A 24,915-nucleotide genomic window follows, 5' to 3' on the forward strand; every position below is an offset into this window, starting at 1 on the left:
CTCGAAACCATGACAGAAGATGACGGATACAGTTGTCGCGGAGGGACAAGTGAAGTTTAGAGATGGAAAAAAGGTTAATTCCACACATTTACTTCTCATTTTTCGCTTTAAATTTGCTTCCACGCTTCTAGGCCAACTACAGGAACATATTTTATGATTTATTATTTCTTTACAAACTTCTTCACAGTGGAAGACTCGCTGGGTCGTTCTTCGGAAGCCCTCTCCCGTTGCAGGTTCGTGTCAAATCTTTTCTTTTTTCTTTTTTTATTTTTTTTACGTTCACTTCTTATTATTCTCACCCAGATTTGCACATTTTCACAGTGACATTAAGATCGGGTGTCATCCGTGTAACCCTGCACTAATCTCTTCGAATTTTCTCCAGTTAAACTAATAACTTGTCAATTGGTCTCTTGGCTGCGCGCCACAGAGCGCATAACGCAACGTATCTGCGTAAACACGTGCAGATATTGCGCAATACATCAGCTAAATTGATCGAGGGAATTTATTTATTGTAACTGTCAAGAATCAGTTTGAAATGATGCAGAGAAGAGACGAGTCATACCGCTCCCATAAAAATCAAGTCTGGATATTGGAGGGAGGGCTTTTTAGTGCCAGTTGGAATTAGGGTTAATAATTTGAAAACCTCCCAGTCAAACTCATGAACTGTGACGCTGCCTTGACTCCTCTGTAGTTTGGCGGGTGGGGGCGCATGTCTTGAAATGTCAACATATTAATTTGAGATGCTGTAGAGGCAGACATGGAGCCTCTGAGCATACAAGAACATATAAACATATGGCCCAGAGCGCTGCTGCTGTGTCACTGGAAAAAAATGGCAAGAATAATGGACAACTCTCCTCTGTCCCCTGCAAGTGTGAATGTGTGTGTGTGAGCTTGTGGCTCACTTTCATTAGAAGCTGTGTTAGTGGATCAGTTCATTGTTTCAGGGTTTGTTATGACAGCTGTACCAAAGTAGACAGCAGGCATGCAGCAGGGATTACAATAAGCGAGGCTTGTATTATTCTGCTATTAAACACAGAATTTACTTTTGACTGTCACTCTGTAATGTTTTTCTCCGTGTGTGCTTCAGACTGTCTGTCCTTGCTGGTATATAAGGAGAAGAAGAAAGGGAAGGAGAAGGGCAGCGGCCACAAGGAGAGGCTCAATGTAACACTGGAGGTAAGTTAAGCAGCAGAACAAAGGCTACCTGTTTCTGATCTCGAGTGCAGGTGCTCTGTACTGGTAGCAGCTCTGTATTAGTTGTGCTTCACATAAATAGGCTTTTTTTAAGCTACAGCTTTTAGGAGACTGCCGTCTGTCTATGTGTCCTATAACGTAAATGCCACATGGATAGATAAGAGTAACAGGTTTTGGAGTAAGCTTCTCAAATAGTCAAAAGGGAATCAAAGATGAATAGGAACGCTTGCTGAAAATACCCAACAGGGATGGCTCACACTGATTATCCTCTAATCCTCCATCTAAAAAATAAAAATAACTTCAAAGTGCACGTCGCCGGCATCTTTCGTAGAAACAATGTGAGCTCATCTCAGTGAAGTGACACCAAATGAACCAGAGGGTTACACAGTCTCTTGTAACATAAGCAAGACCTGCTTTCTCTGAACAGAGATCTCTTTGATAGTTGAGATCTTTTTGTGCTTTGGTGTCATGTCACCAAGTACCTGGAAAAGTGTACATGACATTTGTTCTATTTCCACTGTAGTAAGGAGTAAATAAACAATAAAATCTACGTCTGATTTACTTTGCTGCTTCAGGGGATCTGTGGCTTGGAGCCAGGGCTCGGATATGATGGCGTGTCCTACACCCTCTCCATCCTTTGCTTGGCACGCATGCTGGTCCTTGGGTTCAACAGCCGGGACACCCTGCTGGCCTGGGATGCCCGCATCCGCTACAGCTTGGGAGAAGGTCAGTGTTTGGCCTTGTGTGGATGTAACGTTCTGTAAGTAGTTGCTCAAAGATGTGAGGGATGAATGCACAAATGGAAATAGTAGCTTTAGTAGTTATTGTCTCATCACTGCTCATAAGAGCATTTTCCTTGACCTCTGCTGACCTTACCAAGAGCTCCCTTTTGATTCCCATCGTCCTGATGAAATTCATTTACAACAGCTGTGAATGGTATGCTGGGGTTGTGGTCAATCACAGAGAAATGCTGATTGTGGAGGGTAGAAATTTCAGCAGATTCTGCAGACTTAATTGACTCATTATTATTCACCGTTCAAATTCTCCTTTTATAAATATTTACCACAAACAGCAAACCCTGAACACGGTCCTCTGTGTGTAAAGGGGAGGGGCCTGTCCCAGCTGTTATAGGGTGAGAGGTAGGGTACACCCTGGACAGCTCACCTCTGTCACATTCACACCTACGAACAATTTAGAATCATCAGTTAATCTAAAATGGGCAGCATAGTGGTGAACATGCAGTTGCTGGGGTTATCCTGTTCTGTGACCCTGAACAGGATAAGGGGAAGAGAATGGATGTACGATTATGTGGAAACCTTAAAACTGAAGGTGGTTGTAGTGTTTTTTTTTTTTGTTGATGCTCCATTTTTTAGAGTTAGGAGCAGTACCTGCAGGATACTGCAAAGGTTTGTGCAAGACCTTTTTTGGGTGAATTCTGGAGGACAACCTACCCAGTGAAACAGCTGGTACAGCCTTAAACACAAGAATTTCATCTATTATTTAAAACTCTTAATTATAACTTAGTAGCTGACCTAAACGGTCCCATGTAGAAACATTTTGCTCTTGTCCAATTTTTCCTCTTTAACTCATCTTTTTAAGAAATTTTCTTACCACCATGAATATTAATAACATATTGAAATAACTCTAGTCTAATTTTTCAACAGCCACAATCTGAGCGGCACAGCTGCTCCTGTCACTGCTTATGTTTCTAAACATTTCTCTGAACACGTTATTCTCCCTCCTTCTCTGAAAATATCACTTGCAGGATATTTATAAGACTCCATCTTGTTCCTTAATGATATTATCCACAAGTATTCTGATCCCCGACCGCCGTGTGGAAGTCACACAATTTTATCTACCGTTGAAATCTACAAATGGCTGGTTTCTTTATGGATCTTTTGGGTCATGATGTCAAAGAATGTCTTCTAGCTTAATAACAGTAAATGTGATTTATTTATTTATATTTTGTGCCTGTTTGAGTATTAAAATGAAATCTACAGGCTGCTAATAATAATAAACAGATTTTTGGGTCACACCACAACACTGAGCACTTTTCTAGAAACTCTCACCTCAGTTTAATCTGCATCTACTTTACATTGCTGCCAAAGCCTACAGTATTTTTTACCTTTAAAGCTCCCTTTCGTTTCACATCATTTCATTATTGGAGTATTTATCACTACTCAAAGCAGTCTGCATGGAGCCTCAGGTGGAGCCCTTCAGTCAGGGCGACAAAGTGAGCTTGATCTATTATGTCTTTACTGTGCCTGTTTTTATGAAAGTGTTTTTATAGATTTTTAGATGATTTATTTTGTGCTTAGTCACCTACTTTGTGAAGGATAACTCCTATCATTTATTTGGCTCTTTCAGTGCAATGCTTATACTCTGTATGTGGCACTGTGCAGTACATGGCTTTGAGAGGGAGAGACAGTACTTGGCACTGCATTGGGGCCATCTGCACAAACTGGGCAATAACAAATTGCAGCCTGCCAAGCTTAAAAAACTGCTCAATCATTACTGCCACAGTCATCAGTTACGTGGCGCATATGTGTTTATGCACGTGCGTGTTTTTATGCTCCACTTCATTTGTTACGTGATTGATCAATGACACTTCAGCTGTGTGTAGCCTGGGTGATTTGAAGCTATTATGATTTCATGGGGATGAAACACTGCTCACTCTTTTTACACGTCTCTGTCTCCCTATCAGTCCACAGGTTTAGTGTCAATGTCGAACCAGGCACCAAACTGGAAAGCGGCCCCGCGTCCCTCCACCTGTGCAACAACCTGCTGGTCCTCACCAGAGGCCTCCCTCCAGTTGTTATTGGCCACTGGAAGTTGTCAGCGTTACGTCGCTACGGTGCCGTGCCAAATGGCTTTGTGTTCGAGGGGGGGACTCGCTGTGGCTACTGTAAGTATCTGGTGGACTGAGAAGCTTTTATTTATTTAGCACTGCTGCCAGAAATGAAACACTCTGACATTACAAAATGAAAAATTGTCACTCGCAGTGTTTTCTGCATCGCCTCCTTTGATGTTATTATTTTTTATGTAAGATCAGAGATTACAGAACTTCAGGGTTAGGCTTAACCTAACCCTAACCCTCGACGTATTAGCTGAAACTGGAAAGTTGTAGTTGAGGAAACAGTTAAAGTCATGAAAGTTGTGAGGTTGAATGAGAACACTGTATCTGTTTAATCACTGGTTGTGTTTGTCCTCCTGAGACTACCCTAGTATATTCAGGGAAAGGCAGCAACTCACTAACTGAAGTGGAAATTGCAGGTTGAAGGACAAAACAGAAAATAGATGTTTGAGGTTAAACTTTAAAATCTAACCAACTGTTCTTTAGTTAATTATTTGGTCCACAAACATACAAATCACTGCAGCAGTTCCACTTTTAAAAGGCATTTACTTCGGTTAATATGTCCTTTTTCAATGTTTGCTTCAGTGCTCACAGGTTAAGCTGTCACACTAACACATCATTACAAAAACGTGATTTATTGTAGGTGTTTATAGAGTAACTGTATCCACTTTCTGTGTACGAACCCTCCACGCTGCACACCGGCCCACCAAATAATTGCATGTATGTGTGTGTTTGCGTTGTTGCCAGGGTTTAGATATCCTCTGACTGTTCAGTTCATGTGGGCATGCATGCAAAGAATGACAGGCAGCTTTATGTTTTTGGGTGGCATGTGTGTGTGTGAGAGTTAGAGGGGAGACAGATACATGCAGGAGAATAAAGGTGATTAACCTGTTTAAAGTTTTCATTGTAGGGACAGAAGCTGTTGTGTTGTCACTCAGATATCTATTTTTCCCTTCATTTTGTAGATCTCTGTGTGCCAGTTTGCAATTGTCTGTGTTTTTGAGTGTGTGTGTGTGTGTGTGTGTGTGTGTGTGTGTGTGTGTGTGTGTGTGTGTGTGTGCGAACAAGAATAACCATGAGGTCTAGTTTCAGTGTTCTGATGAGCAACATCTATAAATACCAGTCTTGCCCATGTAGTGGACACTCAGCCAGTCACAAGGTGCCTGGTGGCTACATGTCCAATCATAATCTTCCCCTTCATCTCATCTGCATATTACCCAGCAGACACGGGGGGGCAGTAAGAAGAGGCTCTCTTGGCATAGTCTGGCAGAAGCAGAAAGATGTGAAAGTCAAGTGAGCAAGTGACATTCCTTTGCGTGAGTGCAAGGTAAAACAGAGTGTTAGTTTACATTTTCATGTTTATTTGCAGTTGGCGAGTACATGTGACACGTCCACATTAAGCAGTATTTTTGTGGAGCGCAGGCTTTCAGCAGTTCATACATAACCCTAAAATCCTAGCACATGCCTTACCAGAGCTTTGGAGAGCGTAATGAAAACTGAAGTTTTCTCTCATGAAACTGGAAGTCACAGAACAGGAGTTCACAAAATAGCAAAAATATACTTAATAGAGAAAGTATTACATTTAAAAGTAAGTCTTGCCATTTATTAACCATCTTGGTAATACCTCCAGGGCATTATTCAGGCAGTTATTTTGAAGATGTTTTCTAAACACGCTGCTACACTTTAATGTCTGTGGTGGCAGAGCGGTACAGCGGTTAGTACCTGTTGCCTCACAGCAAGAAGGTCCTGTGTTTGAATCCAGCTTTTCTGTGTGGAGTTTGCATGTTCTCCTCGTGTCTGCGTGAGTTCTCTCCGGGTGCTACACAGTCCATACCATGCTTGTTAGGTTCACTGGTAATTCTAAACTGGCCGTGGGCGTGAATGGTTGTTTCTCTTTGTGTCTGCAACATGCTGCTGCCCTCTTGACTGGGGCGTACCCACCACCCTGCAGAAAAAGGGATAAGCAGAAGAGGATGGATGAATGGCTGGATGGACCATTATGAGAAACTGTTGTGAATCTTTACTCTGTGTGTGTGTGTGTGTGCGTGTGTGTGTGTGTGCGCGCGCGCGCAACATTGAGGCTAGCCTGATTTGGCCTTTTGGCTCTTTTGGGGGCAGGAGCTGGTCAGCTGAAATCTTTGCTGTTGGGGAATGGTCATAAATATATTCAGGGTTCTTTAAGTGGGATGTATCACTGTTATAATGTCTGTGGTACTGGGATGTATCCAGTATATTAGGCTACTTATATTTTTTGCTGCAATTGTATTGGAACATGTGCGACTCCTTTAACGCTGTCTATTTGAGGAGGACCCGTAATGAAAAATGAACGTGTTTAGTTCTGCTCGAGCGAACAGTCGCATTAAGTCTGTTCAGTTAGCAGAGGAAATTATACTGTTTATCACTCCGCTTTTAATCACGGGCAATCTTGTGATCCCTATTCATCATTGGAGAAATGACAGCGCTGCTTCACAGATCACTAATCCTGTGTGGTCCTCTTTCTAAATTTCAAAAAGTAGATTATTATACCATCATCAGTGCAAAGATATGCAAATGGCCTGGAATAATTATACTAATTGAGACTAAAAGCTCTGTGGCCTTTTTTTGCTACAGTGAGCCAGAAGAACGAGTCCCGCTGTGGTCAAATACTGCACTACTTTCTGCTACATCTGCCTTTTCAAAATAAGCTACACCTTGGATGATTTTTGGCTTCAGAGTTGAAGCCTTGCACCGTAGTGCTATGACAAGCCTTTTTACTGTCATGGGCATACACACACTCACACACACACACACACACACTGATAGCCAACCAACCAGCTGGTCCTTTGGGATAGCAGGCAGTCTTGCTCAGCAAAGTAATCTGTAATCACTTGAACTTAGGTTTTCATAGTTGCCTGTTGGATGTGTGCGTTTGGTTGTAGAGTCACACACACACATTCTGTAGCAGTGTATATGAGAACCCCAGCTTCTATTAGATGTGATAATGAGGCCACTGTGTTCTGTAACCGATGATGTTTGGAGCTGAGCCTGCATCTTAGCTGGACAGATATTTTCTGGCTTATCAGGAGTGCGCGTGTTCACGTCGACCCGGTAACACCGAAACTCACACACTTCTCCACACACACGTCTTTAGTGTACACGTGCAGACACGCAAATGACTCTCTGCAGAGTTTGGATGGCCATCAAGCCTTGTGATCCAGATAAAAGCAGTTTTAAGCTGACATGCTATGTCAGCAATCTTTCGGTGCCTCTCGGCGGGTATTAGCACACTCGCCACCTCTTGTAGTATGTTAAAGCACGTGTTAAAGCATTTTTCTTTTGTGTTGTACATTGTACACCTTTTCCCCAACGTCATCCTTTAGTTTATTCAGATTCCCTATTATCTAGATCAAAGGGCATTTTGAAGGTAAATCTAACTTTAGCAACTCTCTTGTCGAGTGATATCAAAGCGTCAAGTGATCCACAGAGGTTAAAGTGCCTCTTGCTCTCTCCACCTGTCATTAGAAGTGATTAATGCTCTTGCAGTGAAGCAGTCAAAGCCATAGGCATAAACACCCATAGACACCCGCTGATCTAACATCCAATGGGTGAAAAACACTGTCTGCAGATCAGTCTCTTTTTAACAATATTACAGCAAAACTACCAGACTGATTCATACCAAATTTGCATGAAAGATGGCCAGTGACCCCCTAGATCACTTGATTAAATTTCTGCCATAATTGGGTCAAGGTTAGAATTTAAGTTTTTCTGAAAATCTTGTGAATGTGATAACTTGAGAATGATGTGAGGTTGTTGAGGACATTCAAATTGACACCACAGATGCATATACTAAAAAGTTTGGACGAGTTAGTATCTCGGAGACCTGGACCTCAAGGTAAAGGTCAAAGGTCGAGTTTTCTGAAAATCCTGTGAGCGAGATAACTCAAGAACAATGTCACTTAGGACGTTCAAATTCACATCGAAGATGCATCTAGTAAAAAAATCTCAGACGAGTTCGAATCTCAGCAACCTTGACCTCAAGGTAAAGATCAAAGAAGAACTTTGGGCACGGACACTAGGACCTATATGTGGTCTTGGTGATTCAGTGTTTGACACGTTTGTGATACAGACAAACATCTGCCGGGGGCGGGGTTTGTTGTGCCTGGCACTACTTGTTTTCAGTGTAAAGCACCACTGCAACATTACATATATTAAGCTAATAAAACCAGTTTCTTTTTCAGTTCAATTCAACAGTTGCCTCAAGGCTCTTTATATTGTAAGGTAAAGACCCTCCAATAATACAGAGAAAACCACAACAATCATTGTTCTTTGTTGGTAGGAAACTGACTGAGCTAGTGTGTTGCTATCAAGCTGTTTCACTGACTCAAGAAAAACACAGCACATAACTCAGCTAATGCATTTCCATTACATTTAATGTTCAGTGGTGATTTAAATGAGAAACTCTGTTCAATTATTCAGCTTGAAGAGCCACATGGTGCTCTGAAAGCATATTGTAACAGCGCTCTGTTGCTTATTTATTAAAAGAGCGTTTAATAGGCAAAATATTTTTTAATGATGTTTGGGTTTTTATGTCAAATTATTGTATAAATAGAAAATTACTTCTTTAAAAAAAATGGGCTTATTGAAAATATGACAGAAGAAGACAGAGTGGCATTATTTAAGACTGACTGATATTATCACACCAGAATCCTGAGTAAGGAGAATCTGTGCAGTGTGAGGTTTTTGATGTTTCATGATTTTTTATTTATTTATTTTTTTGCTTGTTTGTGTTTTCACCGACATCCACCTCTGTGTGGGCTTGATAGGAGAGTGGGAGTTTCAATTGATAGACATTTTATGTAACCTTTAGAAAGCTTTTTTTTTTCTCTCTCTCTTAAAGAGCAGCCTTGCCTTTACAACAGGCTTCTGAACCACAGTGAATATTATTTGGCCTTGCTTAAAAATTTCTTTCACTCACTATTTCAACAGTTTACTACAGCAAATTGCAGTTGTCTGTTATACTGTTTATTATACTGCTTTTTAAGGTACTATTTCAAGCATAATGCAGTTTTTCCAGTTTTATCCATCATATACATACTCTCTCTCTCTCCTTCCATCATCCAGGGGCTGGTGTTTTCTTCCTGTCCTGTTCAGAAGGAGAGCAGATCAGTTTCCTATTTGACTGCATTGTCAGGGGCATCAACCCCACCAGGGCCCCACACGGCCTGCGGCCTAACCTGCCAGGTAAACACACACACACACACACACACACACACACACACACACACACACACACACACACACACACACACACACACACACACACACACACACCAAGTGCAAACAGAATCAGTTGAAAATTGCCAAAAATATGTGTAGAAAAATGTGTGCAAGTTATAGAATGTAAGTAAAAGTGTGGACACCTCTTGAAGCATTAAGTTGAACATTGTGGAAGTCGCTATCTTGGTTCTTCGAAGCCAGAAGAGACCATATTTGGATGGGAGGGTGGAGTGGATAGAACTCAACCAGTGCTAGCCAGTTTGGATTGCAAGATGCATCATACAGACAGATTCCTGAGTCCAAAACTGTTTTTGTAACAGACTGCAAATGTTCCTGCTCTAAAGTTGGTCATTTTACTTTATGGGTTTTGGGGATTGACTCTTAGCTGGCTTCCAGTTGACATTTTAGGACCTGCAACTTTTGGCACTCCATCAATGTCTTCATTTTTCAGCTCTTAAAGAGGTTGTTAGCTGGAGCAAGTACAGTTAGATCCATCATTTGTTGGACAAAGAGTCGAGTTTTGTAGTTTTGCCTCTCTACACCTCCTTGCCTTTTGTTTGACAACAAAAATTTGCAGTAACTGTTTAAGAATTAGTCTTTTTTTTTATCAGCCAAATGCTGCAAAACTGATTGTACCATGCTTCACAGTGCAAATGGATAATGATCCAAAGCATTCTGCAAAAGCAACCCAAGAGTTTCCTAAAGGCAAAGAAATGGGATATTCTTCAATGGTCACATCAATCACCTGATCTCAACCCATCAGAGGATTTTTTCAGTTATTAAATACAGAATGCAGAGAGACCCACAAACAAGCAGCACCTGAAGGTGGCTGCAGTAAAGATCTGGCAGCACGTCTTGAAGAAGGGGAAACAGCATTTGGCTAACATTTAATTGTAAGCCTCTGAAAATGAGGGACTGTCTGCAAAAGTGGAGGTAATTCCTGAACAGTTAATGCTAAATCTTTGTAAGAGCCTTTGAATTAAAGCAGAAAGTCTGCACTTCAATCACATATTGATTGTTTGATTTAAAATCCACTGTGATGGTGTACAGAGGCAAAAGTGCAAAAATTGCCACTGTCCAACAAATTATGAAGCTAGCTGTATATGCCATGAATGCAGAAGTTTAATTTAACTCAGGATATAATGACACCTTTTGGGAAAGAGAGCCATTCTTCTGAACTTATTCAGACCCTTTGGTATGTGACTTTGTGACTTCCATTAACAGGGTTTACTGCCTGTTTAGTGCACATGTTTAGCATTTGTGTCTGGCGCCATACTATCAGAAATACCACATGCTTTATGCCCCAAGGGTCATACTGTAGATTAAGAAAGTGGTGCCTTTGTGTGTGACTTGTGTGCTATTGTAACATATTTGCTAATTCCGCAGGAATTTGCTTCATGAGCAGTATAGGGAGTTGGAAAGAGAAAGGTTGTATAGAACACATACAGTACCAAGCATCTCACATGCAGAATATATGTCTCGCAGTCTGTGTTCAAATTAAAGAGGGAGGCAGTTTTATTAAGCTTGAATGTTTTATTATTGAACTGTCAAAGGAGACCTTTACTTTTCCATTCCATTCAGTCACATAAGTTCAGTTCAGTGGGAATTTATTGGTATGAAGTTTATATAAACATCGCTAGAGCATCAACATCATTTTTACAGCTTGTAGCGATAGGAACATTAACATAGCACTGCACATTAGCTGTGACTAGTGTTTTATTGCACTTGTTCTGCATTCAAACCTAAATTTGTATCTGTCTTTTTGGCCCTGGACCCATTTTTTCCATCGAGTCATCCATCATACAGATTAGGAAGTCTCTGAAGAATTATTTAAATCTCACTTGTCAGTAAGTACAGCTCTGTACTGAAGTTTTATACTACTGAGGGCAAAAATCAGTCCTCATCACTTGGTCGTCTTTAACGGCGAGGACTTCTCTGTCTGACTGGGACAGATTTACATTAACCTTCGTGTCTTGAAAATGTACCGAATCTATGCTTTTCCTCATAAAGCATTTTAAAGTTATGGCGTTTGTCTTCCCTGCACTTTGTTGGTACATTTTTGGTGTGTTGCCTCTGGAGATCAGCTGAATCATGTGAAATCATAGCCAGGAATAAAAGATGTTCTTGTACGCATGGCTAAAACAAACAAACAAACAAAACAGGGGATCCAGCGAGTAAAACATTGCTCTGTAGCATTACCAGTGTTCATTAACTCCAGAGTATATGTTTAAATACAGTGTTTAGGTAAGTTTAAACACTTTTGGACAATGACACCACCTTGGAAATTCAGCTAAATGCTGAACATTCTGCACTTTAAGACCACATTCATTGCATAACTGGGACTAGATTAAACAAATCAAGACCAAATCAAGACCAAACACCTTTGATTTGTGTAAATGTCTATGTGGTGAATGTCTGGGTGAATCAGTTTGATGGAAAGAAACAGGGCAAAATGGATTCCAGGTTGAAAATAAATGAAAGTTCCCTGTAACTTTTTTCTAGCATGAACCTAGAGCAGCCTGCGTCAGTGTGCTCGGGGGGCCCACTGTAACCCCACGACATTCAGTGCTGAGAACTGGCTATAATTAGTCCACTAGCTATGTTAGCAAATGTTAGTTGACACCTCACATAGTGTAGTGAAGAAACTTGGCATCTACATATTAGCATTAGCTGCTGGAGTCCAGGGGGCAGAGTTCCAGGTGTTAGGTTGTTGACACCTATACAAGCACCCACTGACCCACTGCAATGTGTGCACACTGGCACACATGCACTAACACTCACTCGCCTCTACTGTGTGTGTGTGTGTGTGTATAAATATAATATATAGCAGAAATTAGGCATGTAATTAGCAAGGTTTTACACAAAATTAGTGTTCCAACAGATAGACAAGGTGCCGATAACGTCCCCTGGGAGATGGTAAATTTACAAGTTGTTGTAGCAGTTAGAGAAAAACACACACACACACACACACACACACACACACACACACACACACACACACACACACACACACACACACACACACACATTTTAAAGAGCGCTCTGATAAATACATCAGATGTCTTTAAATTTTAGTTTTGATTTTTTACAGTTTGAACTCATCATTTTGCTGTCTTTGAGAGATATCATCAATCATATGAAATCTGCTGGGTCTCTACACTACCCCATTCCACCGTGTCTTTTTAAAGGGTGTTGTGTTAGATTGGTTCCGATCCTACTTGTCAGAGAGAAGTTTTTGTGTCTGTGTTGGAGCTGTTGAATCTTGTGTAGTGCCCCTTAAATGTAGAGTGCCTCAAGGCTCTATACTTGGCCCTCTTCTCTTCTTCCTGTACCTACTTCCAATTGGAACAATTCTTAGAAGACATGACATTTGCATTCCACTTTTATGCCGATGATTGTCAAATTTATGTGCCACTGAAGCAGGAAAATGCATATTCTGCAAACCAACACCTACAGTGCATTGGAGAGATCAAGGCATGGCTGTCCACAAACATTTTACACTTGAATGATAAAAAGACTGAGGTCATATTGTTTGGGCCTCGTGGTGCCTCCAAAATTAATGCTGATCTGGGTTCTTTGAGTCAACATCCGACACAGACAGAAACAAACGTGGCTGTAAAATTGGACAGTGATCTTAAACTTGATGCACAGATTAAATCTGTAGTCAAATTAAGCTTTTATCAATTAAGACAACTGGGCAAGGCAAAGCCATTTCTTTCTCAGCATTACTTTGAGATATTAATGCATGCTTTTATTTAGACTACTGCAGCGCACTTTATGTTGGGCTGAACCAGACACTACTTACCCGATTTAGGTCTACAGATGGTAGAGCTGTTGCCCTATGACAGCTGAGATTGATTCCAGCACCCGCCTGAATTTGATAAGCAGAAAAAGATGGATAGAATACATGTTAGCTGTTTTGTGTATATAAAAAAAAATTGTATATATTAATGGATAATGGTACTGTAGTGTGTTAGAATAACAATAGGTTGGAAAGATTTTAAGACTCTTACAATATACTATTGTAATGTTTGTGTTTGTGCATATACGCTGTTTGTACCCACAGCAGATCCCAGTGCTGACCCAGCTTCAGCAGAGGAACGAATCAACCTTGAGGCATCAGTGCTGGAGAAAAGACTGAGCATGCTGTCTCAGTGCAGTTTAGCGAGCAGCACAGGTACATTATTTTATAAACTTCACCTCAGCTTACTCTTGCAACCAACACATAACTCGTTGTGTAATGTGTCATAAGGATAAAAACGCATCGTCTGGGGACCTTCAGATGTTTCTATGAATTAGAAAAACATCTCTTTCTTGTCATTGCTCCTTGTGCACTTCAAGTGCTGAACTTCTGTCCACAGAGAGGTTTAATTACTGTGGACATCTATTTTCATGCTGCCATTCTGGGATTTTTTTTCTTTTTGTCGTAATTATGTGTGTATATTAGTCACAAATGTGAAGCTCAGTGTAGTCAGAGCTGATGATTCATTCTTGCTGAGTCCAGAGCTCAGAGACAGTTTGTACAATAAATATTTCTTCTTTCTGCCCTCGCTGTTTCACTGCACCTGTAAATGACCTGCACTACAGCAAAGAAGCAGATGATTGAAAACTGATTACACAGAGTTGTACAACTCCAAGTTAAAGGCATAATTTATACACTGCTCAAAAAAATTAAAGTAACACTTTGATGGGAAAAAAATCATGCTGGATATCGATACTGAAATGGACTGAGTAATGTGTTAGGAACAAAAGGATGCCACATTGTTTGATGGAAATGAAAATTATCATCCTACAGAGACTTGAATTCAAAGACACCCTGAAAATCAAAGTGAAAAAATTATGCAGCAGGTTAGTCCATATTTCAGAAATTTCACTGCAGCAACTCAAAATGGTACTCGGTAGTTTGTATGGCCCCCATGTGCTTGTAAGCATGCCTGACAATATTGGAGCATGCTGATATGGTGGATGGTGTCCTCAGGGGTCTCCTTCCAGATCTGGGACAGGGTCTCACTAAGCTCCTAGTCAGAGGTGCAACCTGGTGGCATTGGCTGGACTGAAACATAATGTTCTATTGGATTTAGGTCAGGTGAGTGTGGGAGCCAGTCAGTATCAATTCCAGTTGGTGATACCAGTTGGGCTCCATGGTGCCGGGCAGTGAGCACAGGTCCCACTAGAGGACATCAGGCCCTCAGGCCACCCTCCTGAAGTCGGTTTCTGATTGTTTGGTCACAGACATTCACACCAGCAGCCTGCTGGAGGTCATTTTGTGGGGCTCTGGAAATGCTCATCCTGTTCCTCCTTGCACAAAGGAGCAGATACCATTCCTGCTGATGGGTTAAGGACCTTCTAAGGCACTACCCATCTCTGTTAGAGTAACTGCATGTCTTCTGGAATCTTCTCCATGCTCTTGAGACTGTGCTGGGAGACACAGCAAACCTTCTGTTAGTGGCACTTATTGATGTGCCGTCCTGGAGAAGCTTCACTCCCTGTGCAACCTCTGTAGGGTCCAGGTATCACCTCATACTACCACTAGTGACACTGACCGTAGCCAAATGCAAAACTAGTGGGGGAAAAAAAAAGAAAAGATGAGGAGGGAAAAATGCCAGTGGCCTCCATTCCTGTTTTGGGGGTTGTCTCCTTGTTTCCCCCCTAGTGCATCTGTTGTTAATTTCATTAACATCAAAGCAGCTGAAACTGATTAACAACCCCCTCTGCAACTCATGAGCGAGAGGTAAATAATTTGAAGCCATACCGGCTTGGACGTTGCCCGCCTTAACAAGGTCCACGTCAAGTGTTGAGGCACCAGGACATACTGATGATAAGTGGGCTACTGGAACAAGTGGACAAGACATGAGAATAGAGAACTGTTGTAATGCTACTACACGTGATCTAGAGAAACATTAAAACGAGCAGTGGCTCAGTGCAAGAAGCAACTGCTATCACAACTAGAGATTTATGAGGGACAACACAAATGCTACAGCAAGGGGGAGTCAGGACGTCAAGTCGGGGGGGAGATGTCATCATCCCCACACTCTGAGATTGGGTACCAAGAACAACTGGTACGTTGAATGCCAGAGCAGCTGACCTGAAAGAGGAGATCACGGCTAAACTGGAAACCTGAACCCTCCGTGGGATCATTGAGATGTTTGGCTATAAGATGAACAATACCCACAAGGGGGAGTACCCTCCACGGAAAAGAAGACTTTGAAACCCAATATAATTGACTTGATGCTATTTTCTTATTTAAAAAGTGTTCCTTTAATTTTTTGGAGCAGTGTATATTGTTGATTAAACATCACCATCAGCAGTTTAACTTTGTGTTTGGTGCTTGCAGATTGATTCATTTCAGTGTGTGTGTGTCTCACTTATCACAGTCTATTAACTTTCTCTCCCTCTTCAGCCTCCACTTACAGTTGCAGTACGTCAGTTGCTGGAGATGACCACAGCAGCATTTCCAGCTCTTCCTCCAGTCAATCAGATACAAGCTATGGAAGCAGACTTCCATTTTGGGCGGAGCCATTAGGCAGACTGCACCTCTCCAATGAGACAGCAACAAGCTCTTCCACGCTGAAGGCACTGCTCAGTTCAGATGACCAGCTTTATGCTGCTGTTATGGGAGGCTCCAGGAGTCGTCCCTCATCCGCTCACCTCCATCCTCGTGGTCTTCATGACAGTGGGCGGCAGAGTTCATTAGACAGCGGAATTGGGATAGCGACAGGCAGTCACTCTTCTTACTCGGGGAGTTATTCCTCATGTATGGGGAGTCTGGACATGGCCAGCCAGGGAGTAGAGGAAGAATTTGGCTCTTTAGCCAGCCTTCCTGCTGCTGCTGCTCCTTTTCTGTCCTCACCTCCTTCTGCGCCTCCCCCAACTCCTCCTTCTTCTCCTTTTCAGCTCATGCTCATCCCAGAGCACAGTTCTGCAGGCATCACCCCCTCTTCCTGCTCCCGTGCCTCCAGATCTGCATTTCATACATCTCGTAGGCACAGTGAAGAATACCAGATTCCAAGTCTGCTTAGACTGTGGTATGATACCCCCAGGAGTCTGCTCCAGGCCCACCCCCTAAAGGAATCATTGTCCCATGGAGCCCCACCTGAGCTCGGCAAGGACAGTAGGAGCAGTGGGGATGGAGGTGATGGTCAGGGACAGAGAAGACAGAAGGCTCAGCATCAGGCCATGATGCAGCGCTCACACTCCTGGGGTAGTGAGAGGGCGCCCTCTGTGGAAAGTGAGGGGAGGTCCACACCTAGACCCCTGCTGGTCCCTGAAGATTTTCTTTTTGCAGAAAAGCAGGTACTGGAAGGGTCACACTGTTTCACTAATTTTCTAGCATTTCCATAAAGAAATGAAACAAATTAAATACTAATAATTACTAATCATTAAGTTAATTATTCTTCCTGATTACGCTTGACTTTGCTCCCACTAATACTAATCTCTATAATGCTCTTATTAAGCCCACTGTAGTGTTTTTTTTTCTTATGCTATTAAAAGAGATCTTATGTAACTCTCCCCTGTGTTAATAGGCAAGAATGTGCTTCTCCATAGAGCTGTTGCTTGGAAGTTATGGGAATAGGAAAGGTGGTGAGACAAGAACAAGTGATGTTGCTGAGAAGCTGGGAACTGTTGTCAAAAATATTCATCTCTATTAGAGCTGAGGTACCTCAGTGAGACACTGCTAGATCTTGTATCCTAGAGCCAGTCCCAAATGTCTTTTTCTCCTGCTCCTCTCTCAGAGTAAAGAAAACCAAAAAGCTTTGAGAGGTCTGCTTTAACTGGGGACCTGTAATCTTTAAAAAAGTGGTAGAAGAGAAAAAAGTTGTGTAGAGTACATAAGCATTATTATTAATATGCATTTAAATGATCAGAAGTATATAAGTTAATCAAATCTGTCCACAAATGAAAGCAATCCAAACAAACAGACAAATCAACCACCTTAGTGGAGGGAATGGACTCGAAACACATCCCACAAAGGTTGATAAACACTGGCTTAATAATTCATATCTTTGTATTTTATAACCTTCTATTATATGCCCATTAATTACAAGTACAAATAAAACTATACGAATGCAACATCTGCAGTTCACGACATACATAAAAGCTCAAACTATTGTATTTACATCCACCTAGACTATATTCTACATGGACTACATACTCCACTATTTACTGCAGTGGAAGCTGGATTTAAATGGAGCACCACCGCCTACCAAAATTTGCCCTTAAATGTTAATTTGGTGAAAGTTTGCAGTGCTTTTTAAAATTTTTTTTATATTAATGATACCAGAGATGTTTTCCTAAAGCAGCTTTCCTCTGTTTGGCCCCTGTTTCACACTATTACATAATTCTGCAGTGTTTGAAAGTGATGCACCAGCACTTTAAGTAGCAATTATCTGGCCTTTTCACATAGAGACCGCTACTTGCTTTGGAACTAATGACTCACTCGGGTGGCTGTTTTTGTAATTGTGATTTACAGTATAGTCAATGCTTTAAAGGATCATTAGGAGGCTGAAAACACTGTGGAGGAAACAAAAACAACAGAGTTTGCCAGAGGAACAAGAAAAATAGGAAGAATGAATTTCTCTATAAAATATCCTGTTCTGTGATTCAGACTGAGGTTTACTAGTAATATAACTCTTACCAATACACTGCAGGACTTCAAGAACAAAACTTTTTTATTTTCATTTGTTTTAAAATGTAATTTTGTATTTTTTTTTAAACTGTACAGCAGCAGTTCATTCTCTTCTGCAGTGTTATGCCGCTCTGCACTCACAGCATGCTTCCTCGGTCTCTTCCATATGGGCAGTTTTGGGGTCCAAATGATTTTGGATGCCTTTCGTCTGAAAACCGCAGGGTGAGGAAACATGGTGAGAAGATTCAAACACCCGTAGAAGTATGTGTGACCCACAGCCAGGTTCTTCTCACTGTGAGTTGACGGTGTCACCCGCTGAGCCACCAAATCGCCCATATAGAAAAACGGCAATCAGCGTGGGTGTCTGTCACACACCTGTCTCGAACTGGCGTTGTTTTCGATTTCATACTTTTGTCTGAAACCTCAAACGCTATCAGATGAGGCTTTCCCACTTTGTGTGTAATTAATTTTTTTGATGGGTTGTGAAAAACCGCTTCCCCCCCTTGTAGCGGGCAAATTATCATCAGAACAGGAGAGGAAACAGCATGTCTTGTGATTTCTGACAGGTTGTGTAGGAGTGTGTGTGTGTGTGTGTTCATTATACAGCGTGCGTGCTGCAGAGAGTGAGAGGGAGCAAAGGGGACTGGGAAAGTTAATAAGTAGTGATGAAACTGACTGAAATCCTTAGAGAGGAGAATCCCTCTGCGTGAAACACAAATGATTTTTCTTTATTTTCATTCCTTAAGAGTTGGCGGTTCAAAAACTCCGCACACTTCATGTTTGGTAACGGTTGCTATAACTGAATTCACATGTACCGTCATGTCTGTTGAGACACATTGTATGACAGATGAGATCCATGAAGCTTCAGCCTGCTGTGTTATTAGCTGCTGTGGAGAGGAGTAAATGATAAAGTGGGACATGCTGTCAGAGCTTTCTCATGTCTGAGCCAGCCATCCTTTTGTCTCCTGCCTGCTGCCTCTAAAGATGTCAAATCTATCCCCTCAGCTCTGTAGCTTTTTTTCCTTCACCTCTTGCTCTCAGTTTCCCTTTCTCTATATTCTTTCTCCAAATCAGCTTATTTTCAAGCCTCTCTGTCTGTAGCTAAGCTGTCTCCCCCCTCCTCTGCATCTCTTTTCTCCGTACCTTAAAATGCTGCTGTTTTCCTTAATTTCCCGAATTGACCCAGCCTTGACTGTAAGTCCTCTTGTCTCCCACCCAGTGCAGTCAGTGTTTAGACAACTACATTACACCAGAGCAGTGGCGGTCAGTGAGGAACACAAGCTACATTCAGGTAAGATTGTATCTGCCCATTTTAGCTGGTGCAGGGCAGGAGCCATAAAATTACCTCCGTAAGATTAAAGCAGGTCTTCAGTTGCAAGAAGAGTTTGCCCTTTGAAATTAGAAGGTTTTCTACAGTGTATGATCTGATTTTCATCTAAGTCAGAATTTTAGAGGAAAGCCCCCTGATATGCTTAGCACAGAGGCATTGGTTTTGTGTTTGTATTTTATGCTACGGAATTAGATTTATTATAAGAAATCTTACCCACCCTCTTGGAAACAAACGCTGTAAATAATAAATAATGTTAATGGAAACAGCAGACATTTGGTCCTCTGTTCATTTATCTAAACAAGCATCCTGCTGTAACTGTTTTGACCTTTCCAAAAAGCAAACTGGTCATTACAACTCGAATAAACTAATAACACTCAGACAGTTGTACTTTTAAGCTCTTCAGAGACTTGCACAGTGATCGTTTGGGCCATTTCTACGGTCTTATAAATATTTCTGGGATGTCTAACCCAAACAGCCCTCTCTACGACATGTCACAGCATCTCTGTTGGGTTCGCAGGTATACATTTTCCTCTTTAGTAACCATTCATTGTTTGGTTGGATGCCAGGCCCCGAGGTACCAAAGAGTACTAAACAATAGTGGGCTCTCCACCAAGCTTCAGTTGGGATGAGATTTTGGTGTACAGTAATAATGTCTTCAAAAGCTACTTAAAGTCAGATTTTCCAGTTTAGGAGATAATTTTAAGTGTGGGCTGTAGAGGTACCCTCCATAAGTAAAGGCATACAAATCTGCTTACTGACAAAGTCTGCTCTTCTCAACTAAAACTGGTCCGAAATATTCCATGAGAACAGCTTCCATAGATGAACAAAGATGGGAAAAGCTGCATAAGCATTTCTAAAAACATGGCTGCTCATCAGTTAAGACACACAATTTCTACAAATGGTAAAACAAACTGTTTCTATTCTCAGTAGGAATGGTTGTCAAAAAAACCACACCAATGTGCAGTCCTGAGGGACTCAGGAGCACCTGCAGTAATCTCTACAACAGGTTAACAACAAGTTAATGTCTGTGTTTATGTGTCCACTATAAGAAAAGCAGAGGCTGGTGTTAAAGGAAAGTCACCATAAACAAAACCAGTGCTTTCCAAATAAACATTTGAGTTTGACTTAAGATTGCAGAACAGCCACTGCTGAACGTCATTTGAAACAACTGAAAGAAAAAGGCAAAAAAAAAAAAAAAAAAGCCAAAGGGGAAAAAAAAAATATCCCAGCCGTGAAACACGGTGGAGGGAGCATCATGGATTTTGGCTGCTTTGCTTCCTCAGGGCCTGGACATACTGCAGTTATGGAGGAAGCGGTGTTAGGAAATTTTACAGAAGAGTGTTAGACTAGCGGTTTATGAGCTGAAGCGTGGGACGGCTTAGGTGATGCAACAAGAAAATGACCCAAAGCACACAAATAAACTAGTAAGGAGGAAATGCTATCAAATGGCTGAGCCAGAGTGCTAACCTTCATCTTATTGAAATCCTGGGGCATGACTGAAGTGGAGCTAAAGAGTTCACTTCTTCCACCCTGTACTGTGAATAATTATTATTACTAAGATTGCGTTCCTCTATAATTTTGACTTGGATGAAGATCAGGCCATATTTTGAGAAATCAATTCTAAAACCCTGGCTGTTCCAACACGTTCACAAACTTCATTTTTCTCAACTTGTCCTGACTGCACTGACCCTTGGGAAACAAAGGGAAGCTTAAAGTGGACATATTGTGTGTGTGTGTGTGTTTTGTATTTCACAGCTTTTAGTTTTACAATGGTGGATATTCATATTAAACATATCCAAAATTTCAAATAATGACAGCGCAAGTAATCCCAAAGCAGAATGAACCAAAGCAGATAACCTTAGGCCAGGGTTGCACCTGGTTGCCGACATGGACGTAGAGAGCCTCAGTGTCTGAAGTCTGCTTGTAGTCTCTCTGAAAGACGCGTGCATAGTTGGATTGTGTGTACTGCAGATATGTCTGTGTGGCCACAATAAATTGCCAGGCTAACAGACCCTAGTGCTCGCAGAAACTATATAACGCGTTTTAATTTGGACATCTCAGGTGAACAACTCTGGCTGTGAGCACAGTAGCCCCACCTGCTGTTCAAACCTTCTGTTCTGCGAGCACCAGCCAAGCAAAAAAGTTGGCTTAAAGGGTGGCCTTAAAGAGGGAAGCTTGTTTCAGAGAACATGAACTGAGGGGATGTGTAAAGGGACAGCAGGAGATAAATAAGGAATACGTGAACTCTGGATCATGAAATCTACTCTAGCAGAGTACAAGAACCAAAGTATGGAGCTGATAATGAGCATACTAGGCCCCTTTAAGGCTACTATTAAGCATAATTGCATTGTACTTTTCATTTTTTGAATTAAGTATTAAATCAAGCTTTAAATGTTTATATTTAAAACTGAGCTGGAAATGAAAAAATTTTTTGACAGAATTCAAGAGCCCATAAAGTGAAATTTTTAAAAATAATTTTTTTGCCCCTTGTGTTTTAGACTGACGGCTCTCCGCTCATGGACCTGTCACCTTCTGCACACACACGAGGTGCGTTTGTTAATGAAACTGTGTGATTGACTTATTAGCACTTTGGAAGCAGTTAAGGGAACATGGGTAACATTAATTTATGATGTGGATCGGTTGTGCTTATGTGCATTGCTACCCACCCACGGCTCATTTTTAGTCGAGACAAAAACCCTGATTACAAGTACTGCACTGATGTACAATTTTACCAATATACTATAGATGAATATTTTTTTGCTTCTACTCCACTACATTTCAGATCGAAATTGTTTCACTACATTTAGTCAAAGGGAAAGTTTTCAGTTACTTTCACATTAAAAGTGAGAGTTTATAAAATATGATGCATTGTTGAGATTGAACTACCCAACTGTAGAAAAAGGCTGTTAAAATTACCTTCACCTAACGTGGCTACATAAAAGAATGTGAACGTAGAACTTTCTGGTAATGGACTAGTTTTACATGATTACTTAAGTAAATGATCTGAATACTTGTATCATGGGTCTTACTCGATGAGTCTAATGTTAATGTGTTTCCAGACCCGCCTCCCTGTGTGAGGGGGGAACACCGTGACAGTCGTGATATTGGTTCTAAGCTGGCATGTCTGAAGAAACTGTTGCCATCTCTGCTCTTGTCTGCCCCTCCACTGCCTCCTGTCATGACCGTGCACAGACCAACATCAGCTTGTGGTGAGAGAATTTGCGGTAAAGCAAAACTGTCACATCTGATGTTCTTCAGGTGGAAGAGTTTTATTGTTGACTTTAGGGACTCTGAAATTAATTAGTTTTAACACTTTAACCTGCAGACAGCAGATTTAGTTGCCCTGCTTTCGGTTTTCTCCTTCAGGTATGTTCCAGTCTTCCCACGAGGTTCCTCCGCCTGCATCCCTGGACAGCGGGCCTCGTAAAAACAGCAGTGTTAATTATGTCAACATCCCTGTTAGCCCTGTCCTGTATAAAACTAGAGAGCTGCTCTACACAGAGCTGGAACTGCAGAAACCCAGCTCGGCTCCGGTCTCCAGTCCGTGCAGAGGTAACACAGCGCAGCTCTGCAGACTCAGTAAGAACACTGCACCTCAAACAGTTTCAAATCTCAATTTGTACTTTCCTGCTTCTGCTTTTTTTTTTTTCCTCCATATGGCCTCTGTGGGAATGGCTTCAAATCATATTTTGCATGCAATATCTCTGCGACACTATTATAGTGTGTGGCATGCTGTATACATTATTAGATTCATGAAGGATAGTAAGCAAAGGTGGGGCTAAGGAAAGCAGAACTGGATTATGAAACAGCTCCAGTCTGTTTAATTTGGCTAAAATATCTATTTTCCTGTGCACTTGCTGGTTATTGGCAGGGTGGTTGATTTGTTTATTACTCTCAGTCTGTGTACTGGTGCTTACAAATGTATCACCCTCAAAGCCAAAAAGAAGAAAGATGCTGCTACCATTATTACAGACTAGAAAGAAAGCAAGAAAAAAGTTCATTTGGTCTGGCTGAGATTTTCTGCTAGCATCTTTCTATCAGCTGACAGCTTAACAGAAAATTGCATGAAAATGTGTTCTTGGATCAGCTCATTATTACGAAGAGCCTGATAAATACATTTAACAAATGAGGAGGGACAATTTCTTCATGGAAAACAGCCAATTTATTTCCTGGTGCTTCTGTATAGCCTAACTTAATTAGCATAATCTGACATATTTAGACTGTGAAAATGAAGCAATTTATTACAGTGATGGAAAGCAATTCACAAGTTAAAACCTAATAAAATGAGAGCATTTCGATTGCAAGTAATTTTACGCGTTTTTGAATCTTTTTAAATGTGTATTTCACAAGTACCAGTTAAAACACGCACACACAAACAAACACCCCACCCCAAGCAGTGGTTTAGGATGACATGACATACTGTAGAAAGACTTTTTTTTTTTTAAACCCCCACCATCATTTTCCCATCCAGAAGAGGGCTCCATCAGGTACGCCCACCTGGACATCACTGCCATGGAAACTGCTCAGAGAGTGGGGGCGGAGCATGTTCAGGCCAGGGAGGACAGACTGACTCAACTGGAGAACAGGCGGCAAGGGCCACCAGCCTGACTCTGGAACGCCCAACTGGATGACACTTCAGAATAGTTTTGACTGCAGATTCTCTCCAACTCTCTGGAAAAGCTGACAGACTCAAATGTGGTGGATGATCATACCGGTTATGTTGTACTTAAAAAACACACCCACAGTTGTGACAGTGTAATAAAATTCCCACAGTCCATTCCACTATGGGTAAAGCTTTGGGAGCTTTCTTATGCAGCTTCTGTTTTGTCTTGTCTATGTATTTTCTCCTATGTGTGTTTTTAAATAAGCATTTTTCTTGATAACCTTTACAGAAATGTTACATAGTTTTTTACCTGGCATTTATGCAAGGTACAATCATAGAGTTCCTGTTAAAAAAAAAAACAAAACAAATACCTTACCGGGTTAAAATTTAGTATAGCTCCCTTCCAGCATCTTCTTTTTGTGTACCTCTGAACTGCTTTTAGTTCAGCTTTGATTTTAAGTCCAGGTTTGCCCCCTTACACTCTGCTGAGATGCACGCTATATCTCCTCCAGTGTGTCGAAGCGCCAGCCCTTAAGTTTGAATTTTATTTAGGGGGTATGTGCAGAGTCAGAGGGAGCCATATCTATAAAGTATTGAAGATTATAAAAAAAACACAGTGCACAAATGACTGATTACCAAACCTGACGGGCTGGGCACTGGGACTGGACAGTGGAAGTGAAAACTTCTGGGTTGTAGATGAAGACTCAGCTCTCATCACCAGTGTCGATTCTGGAGAGAGCCTTCAAGGGGAGATTCACCAAATTTGGTAATATTTTAGTCCTTTTAGCATTTGGTGGCTCCATGGTGTAGTAGTTAACAGATCTACCTTACAGGTAAACGCTTCCTGGTTTGAGCGGAACACCTAAACCCAGCCTTAGGTGGTCACAAGCCAGGATTAAAGGGAAGGTTGGATAGGGACGAGCATGTGGTGTGAAATCTGTGCCACATCAAAAAATGTGAATCCATTTGCTGCGGCAACCCTTTGGGAATAAGCAGCTGAACACACGAGACCTTTTATTATTCAAGTCTAGGAACTCTATGATTACACCTTG

At 41.4% G+C, this 24,915-nt stretch overlaps 1 protein-coding gene across 1 annotated transcript; it reads left to right on the forward strand.

Moving 5' to 3' along the window:
- On the forward strand, positions 1–24,097 carry LOC115785680 (protein Dok-7-like). Its single transcript, XM_030737475.1, has 12 exons — positions 1–73; positions 188–233; positions 1,088–1,176; positions 1,770–1,920; positions 3,899–4,099; positions 9,149–9,268; positions 13,371–13,481; positions 15,705–16,597; positions 21,759–21,807; positions 22,320–22,469; positions 22,627–22,812; positions 23,732–24,097. Exons 1-12 carry the CDS (start codon positions 20–22, stop codon positions 23,866–23,868), a joined length of 2,187 nt encoding a protein of 728 aa, XP_030593335.1. The 5' UTR covers positions 1–19; the 3' UTR covers positions 23,869–24,097.
- Positions 24,098–24,915: the final 818 nt, after the last annotated feature.

This window comes from Archocentrus centrarchus, chromosome 1 (genome assembly GCF_007364275.1).
Source record: "Archocentrus centrarchus isolate MPI-CPG fArcCen1 chromosome 1, fArcCen1, whole genome shotgun sequence".
Taxonomy (NCBI): domain Eukaryota; kingdom Metazoa; phylum Chordata; class Actinopteri; order Cichliformes; family Cichlidae; genus Archocentrus; species Archocentrus centrarchus.